Raw genomic sequence first — 25282 nt, forward strand, 5'->3', positions numbered from 1 at the left:
AAGTAGATTTCTCTGCATTTATCACATCAGGATTTACCAAAACAGCTGTAAATGAGATAAGAGAGACCGCATTGTTTAGGTTAGGTTAGGTATGGTATGGTATGGTATCGCCCGGACAGTGCCAAAAGTTCCACGACAGAAAGAATAAAAATAAATAACACGAAAGTTTGCCGCATTTATGGATATCTACAGGTGTGGCGGTAATGCGTTTTATTATCATAATGTTTAAATTCATACGTTCGTTGTCCTCATTTTTTATTAACGCATACCTTAGTATGTTTTGTTTGGTGTATTCAAAATCGTTGAAAGTAAGTGGGGGACATAAAAAAATCAATATTATTATTATTTGTTAGGTACGTTGACGAGTAAAACAATTGTGATTGGATTGTTTTTATCACGTTTTAAACCTACTTCTTTCCCAAAAAACCCTATATTGGCCTGAGTGAGATGTTAAACGATCACTTTGTTAATGATCTTGCTTGCCTATATTAATAGGCCTAGCAACAACCGTGATTATTTCTTAACTAAAGTAAACTTGTTTCATCATCCTGAGATGGTGCAGCTCTTTTTTTTTTTAGACAGGCCCCCAGTGGAATGGAGTTGCATGTACCATTTTTACCGCAAATCAACCTTCCTGCCATTCGTAAATCTCTGGCAATACGGTACCAGGAATCAAACTCACGCTCCCCAGAACGGCAGCTAATTGTGCTAACCATTACGCCGGCGGACATTCTTAACTACGAAACACAGATGTACCGCATGACTTCGACGCGTTTGCATTGCGCCGGTCGAAACTATTGACAAATTTGTGTGATGTCATCAGAGCTGCGTAAGGCTTATTATACTCGCTTCGAAGTGGAATCGTTGCTCTTCTCTGACGAATTACATTGGGGGGGTCTTGTAAGCAAGATATTTTTTTTCATTTTATTCATCTTGGAAAGCCAAGAAGGATCTAATACACGAGTAAATACGGTAATATGAAAGAAAATAAATTAATATATGGTATTCTAAATTATTTTGATTTTGTCAATTCCCTTACCTCATTGTCACTGCAAGTTTCTCTTCTGCTAAATGGAATGTTTTACTCTGCCTTGTAGTAAGGTCGTTTCTACTATCTAAGATATAGTAAAATGTAACTGGCCTCATTTGATAACTCGCAAATTTCTTGTTCGTCATCTTTAAGCATTATGTGTAAATAACGGAATTCCCCAAGTTCATGTTGTTTTTCCATAAACTGGGTGCACTGATGCCTTTATCTATGTAAATATCTAGAGTTAAGAAAACATATTTTCATATAGAAATAACTCTTCACCTCAGAGAACTCCATCGCTTTGGCGACCAGTCAACTATTAAGAAGAAGCATGAAAGATGATCCACAACTGCAGCAGGGTTATTCTAAATTAGTTACCTGAAAGTATCAATGGGTAATTCTGAAAGTAGTGATCAGATGTTCGTCAAACCTCATGCCGTATTGTTAAGTTTTAAGCCTAACCGGCAGACATCACTCCAAGCATTATCCTCACTCCTCTGGCAGGAAAAGTGACGTTTCCTGTGGTATTGTGAAACGAAATCAGAAATCACCATACAAAGACGTTTCAGAGCACAATATCAGAAAGTTCTGCCACAGGTGAAAATTATCTAATCATAGTGTGGAAACAGGTTGTGTGTGTGACAGATAAAAATTAGAGGGGTGACCTCGTGTAGCAGATCACGATGAGAAAGCCATAAGTTTGGAGGTGCCCAATGCAATGTCTACGGTATGACAACTGCAATGTAACTGGGTGGAAATTGCAACTGGTACAAGTTCTGTGCAGACATGGAGGATGATTTTCTTAATAAGACTGTGTTCCGTGATGAGGCAACTTCCAGTAATCACCTTAGTGCAATGATGAGGGGGTATACAGGGACATGGGACTTTTTTGTGCAGCAAGTTCCATGAAAGTGTACAGACCACTCTTTTTTCATCAGAAGACTGTAACTGGCATCACATATCTAGAACTAGTTGATGACATACCTGCATGAGGATATGGGACAAAACTTGTATTTTCCAACAGGATGGATCAGTAGCGGCGATTAAGGGGGGCAAGTTGCCCCCGCCCCCCAACTGGAGAAAATATTACATTTTCATTCCATTTTATCCAACTGAAACTAGGAATTATCAAACAAAGCAATTTGTACGAGCCCTGTTGTCTTATCAACTAATTCTTTCCTTTATTTTCTTTAATTATGAACACAATATTATTAGCGGAAATACGCACAAAATATAGTTCGTCTTGGCTAACCGATTTATATAGCGCCACAGCAAGCAGTGGAGACTTTGCATGCGCTGTGAGGAAGGGCAGCAGAGGTATATCTTTCTGCCAAGGTCATGGACACCAAGGTATGGTTCACCCGCTTGCCACGCGCATTCGTTAGTCTGGCAGTCTCATTAGTGTGTTAGTTACTAAATGTGTAGTCAAATAATAAATGATTTTAATTGTATAATCACATCGTACTTCTTTTTAATTGTAATAAATGAGTAATACTGTTCCTTTGATGAACGTTTTATTGTACAGTATTGAATCAAAATTTTAAAAAATTAAAAAAAAACTATTATTACCGCACTTTTATTGCTAAATTGTCAACCTTTACCTCTCTCTCGAAATTTGCCAAGAGAGGAAAAACCTTGCCCTTTTGTAGCTTTTCTTTTTCAGTTTTGATGTAAATTCGTCCCCGTCCCCTATATCGCACAAACCTGGGTACTGTTTGTTGTCTGTATTCTTTACCCCCACACTTTTAATTCCCAGTCGCCGCTACTGGGATAGATCACCATGAGGTCGGTGTGAGCCTTGACCACTATGATCTCCTGATTTACCATTGCTGGTCTTTCCTCCGAGGGGCAAGATCCCTCCACTCCTACTCTCAGCAACTCTCGATAAGCTTCGTCAACGGATCAACGATTAACTTGCTTGGGTAGATGCAAATATGCTCACGCGAATGTGGGATATCTGCCGAGTGAGAAAAAGGAGCTACATTGAACATCTGTAAGACACTGCACACAAATCTTGATGTTCTGTCAATTGGAGTATCGGAAATCAATTATGTGAACTGAGTTATTTACTGTTGCTTTCAGGTAACTAAATTAAAATGACCCTGCATGCTTCTCAGGCAACCCAGATGTGTTGACTCATTATGAACATATACACAATATACTTAAAGAGAAATAAAATGTACTTCTGTATATAAAAAAATGTCACAAAATTCTTTAAGGGAATATCAGCAGAGGATCCAACATTTCATTCCAGTTCAATTCCATGATATCACTTTTTCGTTCTTCAGGTTGATCATCCAGAGAGAATCTGCCCTTCGGCTGAGCGAGCTCCTCGTGGCCTTCTACAAAAGAAAATAATTAAACCAATTATACCTAGGTAGAATAACTCTCTGAATTACACAAAACAGTAAAAGTCTAGTGTAGAGTCAGCAAGTCTCATGACACAGTAATACTCAAACCACGAGGAAGGACAAAGAGGTCTATTAGATAAAGAAGCTGGATCAATAGCAGTGTGTACATGGGTTCAACCCCAGCTGAGGCACTCCAGCGCACTCAGTGCCACTTGGCTCAGTCATAGGAACTGTCCTCTGACTGAATTATGATCTTGGGGTCTGGAAGTCATCACTCTACCATTGATGAACACTGTTTACAAGTGTGGCAGTACAATCTCAGTAGTCCAGGACTGGAGGACGACTGGGATGTTCCTCACATCATCTCCAAAGTCCCCTCCACAAACTTGTTCTTTCTGCAGTACACCCTTCTTCACTTCAACTTTCTTCTCAATCTTCCCACACGTCTTCCTTCCACCTCTCCTTCCAATTTTGTTCGCTAGCATTCTCTTCACTTCAGTCTCCTGGATCTTACCAAGGAGAGAATCTCCTACTCTCCTATTCCCACTTCTTCTATACCATGGAGTATAGCTGCATGCCCTATGGGTCAAGGCCGCCTGTAAGAATCGGTGTGTAACAAGACTTGTAGAGTGTACTTGTTCAGCCCACAGCAGCCACCTTACTCACTGGTAGTGCTGCCTTGCATCACTAAGCATGACAACTGGTTCGTCTCCTTCCTTCTGCACTGCCATCACCACTGTCTTTCTTTGGTTTGGAGATGATTAGGCCGTATCTCTAAACTCATTACTCGAACTCATTATTTCCAATTCCTCTTGTGATTCAGGCAATGACATCTGTGAATATGAAGGCTTTAAAGTGACATCCACCATAATGATGAACAGAACTGCTCTGCTGCACTCTTGTTCTTTACTGCTCTATACAGCAATTTCATGTTTCCTCTACTGACCTCTTCCAGTCTGTCTGCGATCTCTTTCCATTTCTTCTCTTACTATGTTCTTAGCAGCAAGTTCCTCGGTCATTGTGTTCTTGCCCCTGTTTTTGTTTTGTCTAATCCCTTCTTTATTTGGTTTCTCTCTTTCAAAGCTGTTCAGACTCGATTGTTCCACCTTGACTGAAAAGGTAACTCCACATAGGTTTTTAGCTTCGCCCACAAATGTTGTCACATGTTTGAAGTTCACAACCAACAGCCTATGGCAGGCTGCGTACAAGGTGTCTTACTCCTGTGCGGTCTCGGCTGGGACATGCTGACTCGAGCGGAGAAATTCAAAGGAAATGTGTTAGGGATGCACAGTATTCTTTCCTTCATATCGAACGAAGTGCACTACCTCTAAGTGAGAGCTGTCCTTCACAAGTATCATTATAAAGCACCGTAAATTGTTAATTTACATGAAATAATAATAAACACATTAGTGATATATACAAAGACACTAGAATTGTAGGCTACATAAATACTACACATATTAAACAAATATTATACGAAGAATCAAATTCTGACATGTTGAAGATACATAAATTAAGAGTATTCTCGTTGACAAAACAAAGGTGTGATGAAATAACTCGAATTCCGATGAGCACTTGTGCACACACTGGGCAGCGATTTTGCTTCCTCTGAAAAATAAAAAATGAGTTACCAAAAAGGGACCCATTTATATTCAATTATTTTCTGAGTCCGCTGACGTGGCTGGCAATAATTCAGTCAATGTTAGGCTTGATGGTTCTGCATTGAGATGTACGTCTGTCAGCCGAGATCGGAATCGAGGTTTGTTGAGTGTTCAGTAAAAGTCAATAATTTCTCTTTCTTTGTACTCTTGCTTCAGCCCTGCGTCACATACTAACTCTACAAGTTCCAGTTGTAAATTCTGGGGGTGCATCACTAAATAGTACAGAAAAGAGCTGCAACTTTCCTTTCTCAAAATCAGAGTCCTGAAACCTCCTATCAAACTCGTTAACGAGATCGCTTAAAATCTCAGTACATCTGTGCAGATCAAACTCAGTACTGGTATTCAAGGATTCCATACTTAGGAAATGGTAGAACTTGCGCTATGAGACTTGTTTCTTCCATAAGACTAATTTCAGTTTAAAGGCTCCTATGGACACTTTCACGTCAACTATCAAATTATCCGCCTCCTACTAACCAATTTAAGCCATTAAGGTGTTTGGGAATATCCACTAAAAATGCCAATTCACTAATCCACTTAACATCATGGAGCTGACAAAATTCCTTGCCCTTCTGATCTATAAAATCGGCAATATGCTCTCGCAATTCAAAAAAATCTTTGAGGACTTTTTCCCCCCTGCTTAATCATCGTACTTCGCAGTAGTATGGGATATCTTTATGTTCATACTCATACATTTCTAGAAGGTTAGTAAACTGCTGATGGTACAGTCCATGACTCCTAAAACAGTTCACAACCTTTATTACTATGTTCATCACGATTCATTTTCACAGATTTTGCACAGAGAGCCTCTTGGTGCATTATGCAATGAATGGCAATAATAGAGCGACTGCATTCTGGAGTTAAGTCTGCCAATGAAACCAGACCTTGCTCCTATCATGGCAGGAGCACCATCTGTCACTAGTGATATAAGTTTACCCCACGATAAGCCAAGCTTCTTGACAGACTGCACAACAGCATTGTATATGTCTTCACCAGTTGTGTTTTTTTATAGCAACAACATCTAATAACTCCTCCGTTAATTCCAAAGTGTTGTCTACACTACAAATAAATACAGCCAACTGCGCAATATCTGCAACATCCGTACACTCATCAGCTGTTAATGAAAATGCTACAAATTTCCTGATGACATTTCTAAGGTGAAATGCTGTAACGCCTGAAAAGCTCTCAAATTCTCATAGCAAAACGGTAGCCTACTTCGTGATAAATAGATTGATTTATATTCTATATCGCTAGGAGACAATGTTTGTACCGTAGACACAATACATTCTTTAATAAATGCACCGTTTTTAAAGGGACAGCTACTCACTGCAATTTCATGGGACAGTTAATACGTATTACATGTTACAAATCTCATGACTGGTCCGTATTGAAATGTACATTAGTTCAACAATGATACAAAAGTTTATTATATATATATCCAATGGCTTTACAAGCACACAAAAAAATCTAATATCAAATGGAAATGTTAAAATTTGACAACTAGTCCAGAGCACTCGGAGTCACTTGGTGTAGAAGCCTCAGATCACCGTTAAATGCTCGAAGTGGGCACTCCTTAACAATGTGTTCCATTGTCTGCTCCTCCGCTCCACAGTCGCAGTCAGCAGATGAACGGAAACCCCATTTCTTCAACATGTAGCCACACCTCCCTGACCCGGCCTAATTCGGTTCAGCTTCGACCAGGTTTGACGCGGCAGTTGGAATCCTTCAACCTTCTTTGTTGGATCTTGAACCAAGTGACCGTTGTTGGGTGGATGTTCATGCCAACGTTGTCGCCACTCAGAGGTCATGTCGAAAGAACTGTTACTTTTAAAATCAGTCCAGGGTGGTTTGCACGATTTCAGACGAGTTGTTGGTGGGTGTTGTAGGGCATCGTACAAGGGAGAGTTCTTCTTAAGCAGACGCCAATACCCTGCTTTCCTCCTTAGATCTGGCGGGGCAATATTAGCTAAGACAGGTAACCACTGAATGGGAGTAGATCTGACAGTACCAGTGATAACTCTCATGGCTTTATTAAGCTGGATATCAATCTTTGTTGTGTGAATGCTGTTTTGCCATACAGGAGCACAGTATTCACCAGCAGAATACACTAGAGCGAGTGCAGCAGTACATAGGATATTGGCGTCTGCACCCCAGCTACTTCCAGCAATCTTGCGGAGTAGATTCACTCTGGAGCCAAGTTTCTTAGATAACGTGATGCACTGTTGTTTGAATGTCAAGGACCGATCCAGAGTGATTCCTAGATATTTGGGATTGTAGTTATGCGGTACTTCGGTTCCGTCGAAAGTCACATGTAGCTTCCTATGGGCTTCCTTATTATTTAGATGGAATGCAGTAACCTCAGTTTTATTTGGGTTAGGTTGAATTCACCATTTATGAAACTATTCATTCAATTTCATCAGATCAATTGTCAGTACATTCTCACAGTGCATAATACCTTTACTCTGGAAGACTAACGCTAGGTCATCTGCATACTGGATTTTCAATGAGTCAGTGTCTGGCATATCATGAATATACAAGTTAAACAGAATGGGGACCAGAACTGATCCCTGAGGTAGGCCATTGTTTAGAGTCCTCCATCTATTAGATTGTCTGTCAGAGAGCATGTTGTTCACTAGAAACTAGTTTTTGACATGGGATGATTTCAATAAACTTCGACATCAAGCCATCCCTCCACACAGTGTCATAAGCTGCTGTAAGGTCCACAAAAACTGCAGCTGATCGGAGACCTTGTTGAAATCCAGCTTCAACTAGAGTTGTCAATGTTAAAACCTGATCGCAGCAGCTTCGATGTTTCCTAAAGCCACCTTGTTCAACAGGAATGGTTTGATCAATGGCCTCTTGAATGCGATTTAGAATAAGCCTTGCTAGTAGCTTACAGGTCATGCTGAGTAGCGATACTGGCCGGTAGTGAGAAGCATCGGTTCCGTCTTTGCCTGGTTTCAGGATGGCAATTATCTTAGCCTGCTTGAAAAGCCTTGGTAATCTTCCAGTTCGTAGAATTTCATTGAAGAATTCAATGAGCCATATGGCTTTAAGAGTCCTATGGCTTTAAGAAACTCTGGATATATGCCATCAAAGCCAACAGCTTTATTTACCTTTAGTATATTCAAGGCAATATCCAGTTCCTCAATGCTGAAGTCACCTGAGTAGTCAGGATGTGGTGTTAAATTGGATCTCTCTATGTACAATTCATTTCTCACAATTCGTGTATGTGCCTTGTCAATTTTAGCTTTCGAATTCTTCATTCGTTTGGATGCAACAGCACTGGCATTCACATGTGGGACTGTACTTGACAGCATTGGATCTGTACCAAGTTTTCGTATAAGGTTCCAGGCTATGCGACTAGAACGTACAAAGTTAAGTTCCGCCACTGTTTTATGCCATTTTTCTCTTCCGTTCTTATTGAGAGCTCTCAAAAGGTCATCAGCTGTTGTATCATCGTGAGATTCTTGATATTTAACATACAAATCATTGCATTCTTGAGACCATCCAGGGATGTATTCCTTCTGAAACCCACGTGGAATGTAGTTTTTGGCATTAACTTTAATAGCACGCACAAATCGTTCATAATTGGATGGAATTGGGGGAATCCACTGAACAGTGTTATCAAGACCTTTCTGAAACAGTTCCCAGTTTGCAAGTTGAAAATTCCATCGAGGTTGTGGGATGGAGGTGACTAGTGGAATTTCTGTACCATAATAAATAATGACTGGCCTATGTTGGCTGTGTGGGAAAGACTTGATGACTTTTCGTTGTGTCATATTGTTATTTCCAGATTTAGATATGATGCACAGATCAGGGGAATAATCCTTTAACCACCTACCAATTCAGAACGTTCCTGAATCTTTAGTGTTATACACAAGCTGAAGATTGTACAGATCCATCCATTCACTGCCCTACTGTCGGCTTCATTCTGATATCACCATACATGACTATGGCTGTTGAAATCACCCTCATACACTACTGGGTGACTGAAGGATCTTACAGGAGGATTTGGCCAGCTGACATGTGGAGGTTTGTAAATATTTACTACAGTGATGCCGGCAATCTTTACAGCCAAAACAAAGACATCCGCTGTTCTGTCTTGATAAGTTACTTTGTAGTCAGTGAGATGGGACCTGACATATGTAGCAATACCGTACTGTTAATCATTTATGACTCCAGCCACATCATAACCATATATCTTTCCTCTTCTGTAAAGATCTGTGTCATCCTTGGTGTGAGTCTCCTGTGTTGCTATTATATCTACAATATTCTGCAGCATCAGGTGTGAGAGATATTGACTCTTAGCAGTTGAAATTGATTCGATGTTCAAGTGACATATCCATAAGTTGTTACCAATGTAAACTGATGAGTGTTCCGTGCTTGGTTGGTCCTGAAAAGGACTATGCGTAGATAAGTTCTCTTGCATACTTGTTGCAAAAGTTTAAGATCCACCTATTCAATACACATTGGGTTCTTAAAAATTAAGATTTACATCTTGTCATCAAATTTAACGGGACATGTTTCGCCCATTGTATGGGCATCATCAGCCGTAATTTCATGCCTAAAAGATAAAGATCAGGATCCTGATTACTCTTGTTGTGTGACGCTAGTTCACACCACAAAAATCGAGAGTGACGCTGCAAAAGCAACTAGTTCATACCACAAAAATCGAGAGGATTCTTCACCACATCCATCAATAGTCGTTCTCAACATTGAAGCTATAGCCAACATCAAGCACGAGCGGTCCTATTTGACTATTAGCACAACGAAGAAACAATTGTATCAAATCTATATATATATATAAAATAAGAGTTTTGTCTGTACATTGCTCAGAATTGCTCAGAATTTGAAATGAATGGTATTTCTGTATTGGTCATGTCCACAGTAACAAGAAAATGCATTTTTTACTTTTCCGTAATTTCTGTCTGTCTGTATGTATGTATGTACATGCATCACGAGAAAACGGCTGAAGAGAATTTAATGAAAATCGGAATGTAAAGTCGGGTGATGAACCGCTACAATCTAGGCTATAAATTATTTTAATCACGCTGAGTGAAATGGTAGATTAGAGGAAGGCCTGAAATTTAACTCTCAAATATTTATGTTATTAGTGGTCGTGTCTTAATGAAAATCACTAGACAAAGATGGGAAATAAGTCACTACAATATAGGCTATACACGCTGAGAAAAATGGTAGTTTAGGGGAAGGCCTAAAATTTAATTATCAAATATTTATTTTATTAGTGGTCGTATCTTCACGAAAATTGGTATGCAAAGTCGGGGAATAGGTCGCTATAATCTAGGCTATCAATATTGTTATTCACACTGAGTGAAATGGTAGTTTAGGGGAAGGCCTGAAATGTAATCTATATATAAAATAAGTGTTTTGCCTGTACATTGCTCAGAATTTGAAATTAATGGTATTTCTGTATCTGTCATGTCCACAGTAACAAGGAAATGCATTTTTTACTTTTCCGTAATTTCTGTCTGTATGTATGTATGTATGTATGTATGTATGTATGTATGTATGTATGTATGTTTGTATGATTGTACATGCATCAATAGAAAACGCCTGAAGAGAATTTAATGAAAATCGGTATGTAATGTCGGGTGATGAACCACTACAAGCTCGGCTATAAATTATTTTATTCACGCTGAGTGAAATGGTAGTTTAGGGGAAGGCCTGAAATGTAATTCTCAAATAAGTTATTTATGTTATTAGTGGTTGTATCGATAAATCTATATATATAAAATAAGAGTTTTGTCTGTACATTACTCAGAATTTGAAAAGAATGGTATTTCTGTATCGGTCATGTCCACAGTAACAACAAAATGCATTTTTTACTTTTCTGTAATTTCTTTTTGTCCGTCTGTATGTATGTATGTATGTATGTATGTACACGCATCACGATAAAACGGCTGAAGAGAATTTAATGAAAATCGGTATGTAATGTCGTTTGATGAACCACTGCAATCTAGGCTACAAAATATTTTATTCACGCTGAGTGAAATGGTAGTTTAGGGGAAGGTCTGAAATGTAATTCTCAAATAAGTTATTTATGTTATTAGTGGTAGTATCGATGAATACTACATAACTAACATAACTTTAGTTATGTCGTAAGTTAGTAGTAGTTATGTAAGAAGTTATTAAATTTCCGATAACTTATGTCTTATACATTGTTACCGTACCGCATATAATCGGAGATATTCATGAATTTGGACTTTTGTTGCTAAGTCCATATCAGCGCTGAGTCATGAGAAAATGGGTAAACATAATTTAGTGAACATCGGTATGTAAAGTCTGAGGATAAGGAACTACAGTCTACGATATAAATAAGTTTGTAAGACACCCTAATATCACAGAGTCGAAAGAAAACTAATGAAGGCCTGCAATATAGAAAGCTCATAAACTTTATCAACAATTACATTATATTGACCATTGTTTGTTGTGATGTGCTTTTTGTCTTCTGTTTCCTCTCATCCCCGATAGATAGGTTTACTGCAGCGTACCGAGTTTTTTTTTAAATTTGCTTGACGTCGCACTGACACAGGTAGGTCTTATGGCGACGATGGGATAGGAAATGCATAGTAGTGTGAAGGAAGCGGCCTTGGCTTTAAGGTACTGCCTGGTGTGACTGGTGTGAAAATGGGAAACCACGGAATACCATTCTTTTTTTGCTTAACGTCGCACCGACACAGATATGTCTTATGGCGACGATGGGATAGGAAAGGTCTAGGAAGTGGAAGGAAGCGGCCGTGGCTTTAATTAAGGTACAGTCCCGGCATTTGCCTGGTGTGAAAATGGGAAACCACGGAAAACCATCGTCAGGGCTGCTGACAGTGGGGCTCAAATCCACTATCTCCCGAATACCACATTCAGGGTTGCCGGCAGTGGGGTTTGAATCCACTATCTCCCGGATGCAAGCTCACAGCTGCGCGCCCCTAACCACACGGCCAACTCGCCTGGTCGTACCGACTGTAACAGCCTGCCTGTATATTGGTATATTGGTGGGAAGTAGCTGGGGTGTAAGATAACTTTCTTCTTTAGCATGCCATTCCTCTGGTTCATACATTTTCTAATATACTGTATCTGGTACGTAACACACTGGTTCATCATAGTATTCGAGCTATACAATCCGTACTCTGAGCCACTGATTGGAATGAGTAGTGTGCATATTTAACGGAATAATGACAGAGGAGTGTTCACGGCAGTCTGCGACCTGGTTATTCCAGCTCTGGAACTTTGGGCTCTTAGATCGGCACCGTAGTACTGTTCGTTGAAAGTGAGAAAGTGTGCGGTTTTTCATTTGATCGAATATTTTATATGATAACATTGCTTTCAATCGCTACATTCCTACTGACGTTTTTGTAATGACCTATGTCGAATTCAGTTAGGAAAACCACCAAGTCAGTCTTTCTGAGAATCCCATAGCGAAGCACGGGTAAATCAGCTAGTAACATATAAATTATAAACGGAAGAGATTTCCATCTACTCAGTACATAGTTGTATTTACAATGTTATTTACATTACATGGGATTAGTTTCAACCCTACATGGGGTCACCATCAGCCATATTTAAACATACACAATATATGATGAAATCCTAAAACATGTTTCTAATCAGTAAGAACCTTATAAATATATATTATTTACAATAAGATGTGTGGTTGAAATAGGCAAGGTGTTATGGCGCTCAAAGTGTTGCAAATGAAAGTGAAATATTGCGAGTGACATAGGTGAGCAATATATAATACTAGCAGTTTCCCGCTCGCTCCGCTCGCAATGTACAATGTATGGTGTTGTTCGTTACTATCCTCACGGATGTATTTGCAAAGTTCCGACTTAATGAAATAAAGCACATGATCTGCTGCAGTAAAATATTGTCAAGAAAACACTTGAAAATACATTACACAAAGAAATTGAATTAAACGTTCCTTGGAACAACACTACGCGCCGAACTATTAAAAAGTCCTTCAAAGATTTTCGCATGGAGACAAAGGTACTCATAACTATTCTCATAATCTACCAATGTAAGTAGTTATTACCTCAAAAGAAAGCGCTTGATCCACTGTGTGTTCTTAGGCCAAAACAAACTCCGTACCTCAATTAGAACCAAAGATATGATTGCTTCAAGGATACAATAAATTGAAAAAATGAAATAATTTGAGGAAGGTGGGAGTTAAGTGATTTATAGTACCTGATGACAAATACCTAGTTAAAACAAAAATGAAGGAAATCGACTGGATAGAATGGCCGGACTGACTTTAGCTTTCATAAAAAAATTTAATATATAGACAAGTACAGCAAACACGCTAAAAGGTCTGGGTGTAAAAGTACAAATGAGATGTTCTGTGTTGTAGGTCAATTTGATTTTAGACACATGATGTATCAGATGGAATTCAGTAGGTCCTGGTTATACATAACGGTTGTGGACTGAGTGCTATGGTACTAAGAATTAACACAATATAACATGACACGTGTATAAAAATATACAAGTATGTACAATGTATGCGTAACAAAATGTGTAGTTGGTACTCTCTAGAAGAATCTGAGAAGAGTTGTATCAGCTTAAGCAGAGAATTTGGTACTTGGTGTATTGAGTAACCAAGCTATGTTGATAGGGCTGCATGGTTGATTGTTGGAATTGTGCAGACTGAATATGAAGTTTTAAAATTTTTGAGAAGACAGTAGACACTGCGCGTGGTGATATTGATGGGTGGAACTCTCAATTCACAGCGGAAACCAAAATGGACCTATTAAAATTGAAAAAAGCCAGTCAAATGCAAAGTACGCAGAAGGAAAAATAGATTACAAGAAAGCGAATGGACACTCGCATCACACGGCGGTATGTGCAGCTTAGCTGGTAGTGTGTGACTGGTGGCGGAAGGAGAAATATGGGAGGGGAGGGAAGGCAGGTGCACGCGGGTTGGGTAGAGTGGAGGTGGCTTGGGAGGGGAACGGGGGAGGATTTGAGGTGGAGCTGAAGGATGTGGGAGAAAGAGTAATTGTTTCAGAAAAGTACTTTTAATTAAACTTAAGATTGAATTCTGGTTGGCTGAATTATTGTTTCTGATAAAGTTATAAATAAGTCAAAAAGGATGTTGGGTTTCTCTGAGATTTCATTAAGATTGTAATTGGCGTTAAAATATTGGTCTACTGAGCTCGATAGCTGCAGTCGCTTAAGTGCAGCCAGTATCCAGTGTTCAGGAGATAGTAGGTTCGAACCCCACTGTCGGCAGCCCTGAAGATGGTTTTCCGTGGTTTCCCATTTTCACACCAGGCAAATGCTGGGGCTGTACCTTAATTAAGGCCATGGCCACTTCCTTCCCACTCCTAGCCCTTCCCTGTCCCATCGTCGCCATAAGACCTATCTGTGTCAGTGCGACGTAAAGCAAATAGCGAAAAGAAAAAAAATATATATATTGGTCTAGGTGGATGTAGTAATTTTCCATCATGTTGAGTAAAGGACCTTTATTTGCTAATTCAAGAAGATAGTAGTTCAGAAGACGATGGGTCAGGGAAGGGCTAGGAGTGGGAAGGAAGCGGCCGTGGCCTTAATTAAGGTACAGCCTCAGCATTTGCTTGGTGTGAAAATGGGAAACCACGGAAAACCATCTTCAGGGCTGCCGACAGTGGGGTTCGAACCTACTATCTCCTATCTCTCTTGTTCGATATTGGTGAAATCATGGTTATAATCTTGCATGTGTTGGCCGATAGCTGAAAACTTATTGTATTTTATTGCGTTAGTGTGCTCATGGTATCTTATATTGAAGTTTCTTCCGGTCTGCCTAATGTAGTTTTTGTCACAGGTATTGCCTTTGATCCTATAAACTCCTGATTTTAAAAATCTGATGGTCTTGTTGATATGTGAAGTATTGTATAAAATGTTCATGTTATTGTTGGTTCTGAAAGCTATTTTAACACCTTGTTTCTTAAAGATATTGGTTATTTTGTAAATATCATTGTTGAACATTAAGGTGGAAAATGTTAGGGGTTTAGTTATTTCTTTTTTGAGGGCAGTTTTAGGGTGATGTTTGTGTTTACTGATTATCTTTTCTATAAAATGATTGCTGAAACCGTTGAATTTAGCAATTCCGCGGATTGTGTTTAGTTCATTCTTTAGATCTTTCTTGGACATGGGTATGCTGAAAGCTCTAGGAACTAGGTTATTTTATGTAGCTTGTTTCTGGGACTGGGGGTGCCCTGAATTTTGGCGAATGGTGGAGGCTGTTTGAGTAGGTTTTCCGAATATTTTATAACAAAGAATCTGAGTGTCTAGTGATAGTTAAATCTAGAGCGTTAATTTTTTGATTCGATTCAGTTTCTAGTGTGAATTTGATATGAGGATCAATAATGTTTAGTCTTAGGAGTGTGGTGGAAGCGTTACTTGTTTTTCGTCCATATAACGAAAACATTGTTTTCACATTTTCAAGTGAATGTTTTCAAATTCAGTGTCAATTTTGGTGTATTCGAGGAAATCTTGGTATATGTCTGCCAAGATGCCTGAGGCTGGTGATCCCATTGCCAAACCGTTCTGCTGGTATATGACATTGTCGAAAGTAAGTAAAAGTAAACTCGTGTCCTCATCCTGAGGTTGTGCAGCTCTTTTCAGGCACACCCCCAGTGGAGGTGAGCTGCATGTACCATTTTAACCACATACCAGCCCTCCTGCCATTCTTAAATTCCTGGCAGTACCGGGAATCGAACCCGGGCCCCCGAGGACGGCAGCTAATAACACTAACCGTTACGCTACAGAGGCGGACATTGTCGAAAGTGAAAAAGTTATTGTTTACAATTAGATTTAATACTGTGATGAAATCTTGTATCTCTAGTTTGCTCAAGTGGCTGTTTTTGTTTAAATTGTTTTCAATTATCGGAATTAATTTTGATACTTGTATGCTTGGGTACATATTTACAATATCGAAAGAGTGAATCGAGTAATCAGGTTGCCCGAACTTGTTTAGTTTGTCTACTAGCTCTGATGTGTTTTTAATAGACTTTTTAGATAAAAATTTGATAGTTTTTTCTTTAAGAAACTTTGGATGAATTGTGATATTTTGTATAAAGGACTTGTTCTACAGTTGATGATAGGGTGAATGGGAACGTTGGCCTTGTGTATTTTGGGGAGAGCTTTAGCAGTAGGGAGACCTGGGTTCATATGTATGAGTTTTGGATTTTTCCTGTTCAGTAAATAAAAATGAAGTGTTTTTAAATGTTTGTTTAAGTAGTCTCTGAACCTTTTGGGTGGGGTCTTTTTTGATTATAGAAAAAGAGCTATGAAGTTCATAACCCTTGATGATTGTATCAGCTAGTAAAGACACACATGGCAACACTCAGCCTTGAACCTTTTATAAATTTTTCAACAAAAATAAGAAGATTGTGGACTCGCCTCACAAATACGGTCTAATAACAACAACAATAACTCCTAAAAATCACACAGCTGTATAGTCTATGATAATAGGCCTACTTTAAACTTTCTACAAAAATATTTGATGTCTTTTGTAAAAGATTAAGCCACTTAAGGATCATTGTAACCATTCTAAGACTTCAAATTGGGTTGCCTTTAACCAGATTCCATCATTTTGATTTTGTACCTCAAGGCCATAATTTTAGCCATTGACTTTCTTATCGTTTACGTAAATAAGGACAGTTTGGCTATATTAAAAATGTTTCAAAGATTTCAATGTAAGATTGCACCAACATTACTGATTTTTCTCGTACATATTTTTGAACATGTTTTCATTGTGTAAATTTTATTTTGGGAACTTACAACAAGTTTTCCCTACACCAAAAATGAGTACCAGGTTAATTCCTGGGGGCAAAGGCGGCCGGGCGTAGAGCTAACCCCTCTACCCCATTACGTGCCGAGTTAACAATGGTAGAAGCCTTTACCTTCCACTCCTCCAAGGGCCTTCATGGCCTGTACGGAGGTGACTTTGCTTTTTACAACAAGTTTTCCTCATTTTTATAACACATATATTTCCTAACACAACTAGAGTAATTAGGATCCTGATCTTAATATTTTAGGCATAAGATTACGACTGATGATGCCCATACAATGGGCGAGACATGTCCCGTTAAATTAGATGACAAGATGTAAATCTTAATTTTTAAGAACCCAATGTGTTTTGAATACGTGGACCTCAATAAACTTTTGTATCATTGTTGAACAGAATACGTACCAAGCAAGTGGCTGTGCAGCTTGCATTCGGGAGGTAGTGGGTTCGAACACCACTGTTGGTAGCCCTGAAGATTGTTTTCCCATTTCCACACCAGCACTCTGAATATTAGAAACTTGAAGTACCGTTGTTTGGACATCAGTGTTTCATGTTCTAACAAACTACTTAAGTATTCTTACAGCTTTCAAAATACTTTGGGGTTCCGCTATTAATTTCTGCCTCTCATCGCCAGAAATAACACACACTACTGATGTGCATGTTACAACTCATAATGACGCCTAACATTAGAGTTTTCCCAGACGACATGCTTTTTACTTCACGTTTGCGACTTAGGAAACAGTGTGACCGTTTCAGATCAAACCTACCATAACTTTTCCTCTTACCACTCGTCTTGCATCGTCCTTTCATTTAATATGTCACAAAGAGATCTGGTTTACTCATCCCCATTGTGAGCGAATGTACTGTCAGTTCAACTCCCCTCCCTCCCACCTAGAGAGGAGAAGTTCTACCAGCACATGTGTGAGGTCTTACTGCGGGCACTGTTTGACATGTCTGGTCTATGGTCACTGTTCAAATGTTCACTTGGGATGACCTTGAAGTTGTTGATTAATGTCCCTGCACCTGCCATCCCAGGTTACTTTGCAGTAGTCTTTCATTTTTTTAAGAATATATTTTTTAACTATTTCTTCTGCAAATAGGACAATTGCTGTCCTTCTGCTTCCAAAGCCATGTGGCCCAATGATGTCTGTCTATTCCAACTTGTACATCTCACTGAATACATCTTCCTTGTCTTCTTCCCTGCAGCCAGTCTGTGGGGCATACACTCGTATTTAGTGGTCTCGAGCTGCACAGACAGCACTTCTTTCAACAGCATCAATGGGCAAAGTGATGACTGAAACGTCAATGCAGAAAAGGTCTACGACAGTGTATCCACAAACTTGAGACTTGTTGAGAACATTCAAGGATCTTACTTACCTGAAGTTCTTCTGATCATTAAGGAAACATCAGGTCAGCTCAACACAGCTGCCTCTGCTGATGATATGGTGAAGACCCAATTTCAGGAGTACAACTCCAACATCAGTGATGATGAAGAAACGCTTAAAATCTACATGCTCTTTGCTCAACATAATTATCTGACATTGAGTCGAGTTTACTTCACAAAGGTACAATACTGTGACGGTATCCGCCATTATTGTCTCCAAGCAAAGAGAGGCAAGCTAGCCTGGGCCTTCCTAAGCAGTCCACATCACCGAGCTACTAGCCCCGCCCACTCAGCCAACCAATCCGGAACGAGTCAAGGCCAGCCCTTCTCTGTCTGTGATTTGAGGAGAAGACGAGTCTGAGGTACAGGAACAGATTGAGATAGTAAGTGGAAAGACCGAACAATGGGGAACAAAGAGTAAAACTTTGGTTTAAAAAATGACAAAGGAAAAGCAATTAAAATGGAGAAGTTGAATGATAATCTAAAGAGGAACAGGTTTGTGCACACCAAACAGAGGAGCAAACAAGAGTTTGGAACTGCAGCAGGAGGGGGAGATGGCTGGATTTAGTGAACCAGGCAGCTACTACAGTAGTAGTAATAAATGAGATAAACTTGCCTGCATTTAATCTAATCCCTGGCCACTCTACACTGAACATGAACAAGAAGAAAATGTGACATACTTAAGATCTGAAGCTTCACGGTGAAGGTGCCGGGGTCGTACTCTAGGACCCTCGCTGTGATGTGGTTGGACAAGACGGGAGTATAGTCTTGAGACAGTCGGAACATCTGAAACAACAAGCAACATAGCAAATGAACTCTCCACAAAGTTTAGAGTATTGTAACAGGAGTCCTGTTTTACCCCGAACACTCCCAATTTTAAACATTATGTACCAACAAAGTTTTTTAAAATTATTTTTTATTTTTACAGTTGGTTTTACATTGCACTGACACAGATTGTCTTATGGTGATGACGGAACAGGAAAGGGTTAAAAGCGGGAAGGAAGTGGCCATGGCCTTAATTAAGGTACAGCCCCAGCATTTGCCGGGTGTGAAAATGGGAAACTACTGAAAACCATCTTCAGGGCTGTCAACAGTGGGGTTCCAACCGACTATCTTGTGAATCCAAGTTCACAGCTGTGCGTTCCTAACCCAACAAAATGTCACGTTTTTCAGTCAAGGACCTTCCTTTTTTAAATGCCATCCTTGCTAGACCATGTCTAGTTTTGCACTCTTAAGTATGGAAACTTAGCAATAATAAGTATTGACCTCAAGAGCGTGCAGTTTATCAACAAGTGAGGACCCAGCTAACATGCATCCTCGTCAAGAGCCAGAAGACCGGGATGAGGAGATAACAAGAAAGAGTCGGTCAAGAGCCTGAGGGCAGATGGAAAGAGAGGTGGAACAAGTAGAACCTGCTGGATGGATGTAGCGAAGACTACCACTGCAACTAGGGGAAGTACATTCATGTAGAGCCTCATCAACGGTACAAGGAAGTGGAATTGTGAACCAATGACGACGATGATGATGATGATCAAACTCTTAACAGCTATGTGCTCTGTGCTCACCATAATTATCTGAAGCCGATACTATGATAACATTGGGTTTACTTCACAAAGGTACAATACTGTGATTAAAGGTTATAAATTTCATGTTGTTGGTCTGTATTGAACTGAGAATAACATATGAGTAAACAACACAGTAAAGGTTTCCACCTATTCAATACAAAATATATTCACAATATTTTAAAGTTACATGGAACTAGTTTCGACCCATCTAGGGGTCATCATCAGCCACATCAAAGCAAAGATCACTCTTGACGAAATCCTAAGAACATGTTAATTTTAACAGTAAGATTATTTATGGAATAACAAGTGAATGTGGTAAATGAAAAGAGATGTTAGTTTGGGACAGGTGTTACATTTGATCTTATAAACTCCTGATTTTAAAAAACTGCTGGTCCTATTGATGTGTGAAGTATTGTTTAAAACGTTCATGTTCTTATAGTTGGTTTTGAAGGCTATTTTAACGCCTTGTTTCTTAAAGATATTGGAAAAACCTACATCGGGCAAACCGGTAGAAACTTCAATATCAGATACCACGAGCACACTAACGCAATAAAATACAACAAGTTTTCAGCCATCGGCCAACACATGCAAGATTATAACCATAATTTCACCAATATCGAACAAGACATGGACATCCTCGCATTTGCAAACAAGGGCCCTTTACTTGACATAATGGAAAATTACTACATACACCTAGACCAATACTTTAACGCCAGTCACAATCTCAATGAAATCTCAAAGAAACCCAACATACTCTTCGATCTATTTATCACTTTCCTCAGAAACAATAATGCAGCCAACCAAAACTCAATCCTAAATTTAATCAAAGGTACTTTTCCGAGACAATTACCCTTTCTCCCGCACCCTCCAACCCCACCTTAAGCCCTCCTCCCCTCCTAAACCACCTCCACTCTTCCTAAGCCATATATAATTTTATATGTGTCATTTCACATTGCTTTCAATATAAGGACTTACTGTTTTCCATGATTATATAATTTTTTACAACACTAAGCCCCCTTTTATACTTTGTTCCAAACCTCTTATGTATATTCTTTGTATATTTATTAGCTATTACTCACCTGTCCCAAACTAACATCTCTTTTCATTTACCACATTCACTTGTTATTCCATAATAATCTTACTGTTAAAATTAACATGTTCTTAGGATTTCGTCAAGAGTGATCTTTGCTTTGATGTGGCTGACGATGACCCCTAGATGGGTCGAAACTAGTTCCATGTAACTTTAAAATATTGTGAATATATTTTGTATTGAATAGGTGGAAAACTTTACTGTGTTGTTTACTCAATACTGTGATGGTGTGTGCCGAGGAGGGGCGAGCTAGCCATGTCCATGTCACCAAGTTATTGGTGCTGCCAACCAGTCAGGAACGAGTTAGGAACTCTTGTCTTCTCCCTGGATGCCTCTAACCACTGCTGGAAACCTCAAGACACTTGGGGGCGTATTCAGCTTCTGGACTGTTCTGGGACTATTTCAAGTTCAGACAGGGTTCAGTGTTGTGGAGCACTGCAAGGGAAAGTACTCCCGTGGAGTGGAGCGAGTGTTCTGTCTGGGATTGGCAAGGGACAGTGAATGAAGGTTGTTGTGAGTGAACGGACAGTGCACGACATAGAGAATTGTGAGACTGTGTTGTGCACATTTGGCTGTCGTAGTGTACAGTGAGTGGAACTGCCTTACAGTAGTTGAAGAGTGTGTAATGTGCAGCTAGCATGATTGTGTTAGTAAGCGGTAGAGTGAACAACCAGAGAGAGCGCAAATCTGTGTACGGTGTAAGAATTAGTAACCAATAAATCTTAGTTTTAGAATTTAAATGCTACCAGTTGTCGTGTTTATTCACTACCCTGCCATGAAAAAAAATAATGTAAGTAGTTTTCAAAATTCTGAGCTGAACTTAAAAATAAATACTTAAAATAAGCTTAATTCTCATTTATAATATTCTAAGGACTGTACCTAGCCAATACACAAGCCCAGCTGTACAAGTGTGCCATTTCTCATTTTCAAAACCAGTGATCTCTAATTTCAGCATTTAGTAAAATGAGTGGAAGACAAAGTGTGAGCTCTTAAGTTGTTCCCCGTTGGCTAGTATCAAACAGCTTAATATGATAATAGTGCTGCCATCTAGCGGCTCGCAGGGAACACTAACATAACGCACTATTCAAACACTACACATTTCGACTTCCAACCCAACGAATTACAGACTTTAAGACGTTTGCGTCGTTCTTGTAACATAATATAGGGAAGGAAACAGGTTGATGTTGATCTGAATGAACCAGTGATAAGAATAAAACAAATGTATTATCAAATTAAAACATTAGATCGTCATGTTATGACTAGGGTCTACAGTCTTCAAGAGAAAATCAACACATGCAATATATTTTTAAACTTGGTATTTTTATAGGCAATATTTTTCACTGTTGAGTCATTGGTTCTATTCACATATGCCTTTATAAGGACTTTGAAATACTTGTCAGTCAGTAATTTTGCACAGCTGTTACCTATGCCTACACTACATTCATTCAGCCCTCCAGCTGATCCTTCTGAGGATCATATGACAGTGATGACTTGATGGAAATTTCATCAAATACCAGTGAAATAACCTTCTCCTCCCTTCTCATTTACCTAGTTTTCATTTCCAGCAAGCTTAGAACCATTTTATTTACTCCAGGTTCCACTTGAGCATTTTGTAACCAGCTTCTTAATGACCTGGTACTTGACAAAGAAAAATGGTTTTGCATGAACTTTTATGACTTTGGTGAACAATAATGCAAAGCTAAGGCAAAACTTTTGTCAGTACTCGAATATCTTCAACTTTTGTCAGTACTCAAATATCTTCAACCCTGAGCTTTACGGTTCCCTTGATTTATTGCAAGTAATCAGCTTCATTTTCCGTATCAAAATCTAATCACAGAGAGTTACAATATTGAAAATATTCCACCTTTTTGATACTATTTATTTGCCTTTTAGCAAATTTGTATTTGTTTCGTTCTCACTTGGGAACATCTTCAGCTGTTATTAAAGCTTAGGTGAATCGCTAAGTTTTTAAACACGTTATTTGCAAGTACATTGATTCTCTTAAAAACTACTAGAATACTAATTAAATTAAATGAGGTTTTTTTTTTTTGCTAGTTGTTTTACGTCGCACCGACACAGATAGGTCTTACGGCGACGATGGGACAGGAAAGGGCTAGGAGTGGGAAGGACGCGGCCGCGGCCTTAATTAAGGTACAGCCCCAGCATTTGCCTGGTGTGAAAATGGGAAACCACAGCAAAACCATCTTCAGGGCTGCCGATAGTGGGATTCGAACCCACTATCTCCCGGATGCAAGCTCACAGCCGCGTGCCTCTACGCGCACGGCCAACTCGCCCGATTAAATGAGATTAAAAAACAATGTGGGGGTTAATGTGTTAATGAAATGAGACTGGATGATTACATAGTTGGTCAGCTTAAAAACTATATCTATTCATTGGAATAGTTGTTAAAAGTTTCACTTTGTTACATTAAAAATGTCTGTTTGTCTTCCGGTTAAAAGGTTTTAAAAATGATTGACTTCGTGACACTGTTCAAATTGTTGTTGAATGTTTTTTCTCTTTCACTCCTTCCAGGTAAGCTGTTATTTATTATGAGCTTGCTTAAAGTGCCCTAAATTGAGTCTGATGCGGAACTTTGAAGCTGATTGATGGTCAATTTTTGGGAAGGGAGCTTCGTCTCAATTTCTGAAATGAAATGAAATAAGGAAATGGGAATTTGTTTTTGTAATGAAAACGTGTCTTTACATAATAACTTAATGTATAAAATGGTTCTTTACCTTGCTGTTGTTAGACTCCGATTCTACTGTGACCCTGGAGGGACGTTTGATGCTGCTTTACGTCTAGTATAGTAATGGTGTGCGTGTTCCGTTGTTTGCTCCTCCTTTCGGGGAGGTAAGGCTGCGGAGAGGGGAGGAGGCGTGTCGCTTACTGTCACGGCTTCGGCTTTAGAAGGGGTGGGGAGAGGGGATGTACAAAATGGCGGAGGCTCGGTCTTATTTATCCTTTTACTGTCTGTATTGTGTCTTTTGCCTAAAGTTTCAAGACTTGATAATATCCCTTCAAATATAGGGTTTCTATTGTCAGTTGTTTCATTCAGGTTATTGTCCTGATTGCTTTTTTGTTGTAAATAAATATATAGATTTTCTAATGTGTTTAGAAGAGATCCTTTGTTTATTTTATGCAATATAGTTAAATCCTGCTCTATGGTTGTGAACTGATGTCCGGTTGAACTCATGTGTTGGCCCATCGCGGAAATTTTTTTATGTCTTTCAGCATTGACATGCTCTAGATATCTTACAGTAAAACTGCGCCCTGTTTGTCTGACATAACTCTTTTCACATTGATGACACTTCAATTTGTAAACTGATTCAGAATGGGTTTTTTTCCCTATGGAATTAACACTATTGTAATTAAATAATTTTTGCTTTGTGTTGTTGCTGGTTGAATATGCGATCTTATAGTTATATTTTCTAAAAAATTGGTTACTGTATATAAGTTGGGGTTATTGAACGTGAACTTGACGTATTTGTCTTTCTTTTTTGTTTCGGGTGTTAGATTAGTTTGTAATTTCTGTTTGAATTTACCGATTATTTTGTTTATTATTTTTAGTTCAAAACGGTTGTATTGGGCTTGTTTGCGAATAAAGAGCAGTTCTTTTTCTCCTTCTGTGTGTGTAGGGGGTATATTAAACGCTCTATATATGTAACTGTAGTAAGCTGACCTTTTTTGCGATTCAGGGTGCAATGAGTAGTTCTTTATTGTAATGGGAGTAAAAGTGGGTTTTCTGTGTATTTTGAAACGAAACAATAAAAATTATCAGGAAGAATCTAATAGAACATAAACAACTCAGCCTACCAGAAGTAGAAGATTTCATTAATATACTCAAATTCGTTACGAAACACAATTACTTCACTTTCAATAAGAAAATATATAGACAGGAAGGCCTCCCAATGAGTGCTCCCGCTTCGGGCATTTTAGCCAATATTTATCTTGATTACCTCCAACATACCAAAATAATAGGACAACTAGAAGGTCTCAATTTATGGATACGCTTTGTAGACAACACTTTTGCCGTAATAGATTGAAGAGTGAATAACAGTGACGATATCCTCAATAAATTAAATACACTTGATTCTAGAATAAAGTTTACAGTAGAAAAAGAAATAGAATGTTCCATAAATTTTTTAGACATAAATATAACACAGAAAAAGGAAGAGTTTGTCTTCAAGATACACAGAAAACCCACTTTTACTCCCATTACAATAAAGAACTACTCATTGCACCCAGAATCACAAAAAAGGTCAGCTTAGTACAGTTACATATATAGAGCGTTTAATATACCCCATACACACACAGAACGAGAAAAAGAACTGCTCTTTATTCGCAAACAAGCCCAATACAACGGTTTTGAACTAAAATAAACAAAATAATCAGTAAATTCAAATAGAAATTACAAACTAATCT

General features: G+C 38.8%; 1 protein-coding gene across 2 annotated transcripts in view; it reads right to left on the minus strand.

Annotated features, from left to right (window-relative positions):
- Positions 1-208: 208 nt before the first annotated feature.
- Positions 209-25282, minus strand: part of LOC136884954 (coilin) — an 86962-nt gene continuing 61888 nt past the window's right edge. For both annotated transcript variants that reach the window (XM_067157296.2, XM_068230124.1), the window contains 2 exons: positions 18886-18991; positions 209-3372 (listed from right to left, as the gene is read on the minus strand). In XM_067157296.2, coding sequence (XP_067013397.2) covers positions 3245-3372; positions 18886-18991 — 234 coding nt within the window. In that variant the 3' untranslated portion in view covers positions 209-3244. The remainder of the gene's footprint in view (positions 3373-18885; positions 18992-25282) is intronic.

This window comes from Anabrus simplex, chromosome 13, assembly GCF_040414725.1.
Source record: "Anabrus simplex isolate iqAnaSimp1 chromosome 13, ASM4041472v1, whole genome shotgun sequence".
Classification (NCBI taxonomy): domain Eukaryota; kingdom Metazoa; phylum Arthropoda; class Insecta; order Orthoptera; family Tettigoniidae; genus Anabrus; species Anabrus simplex.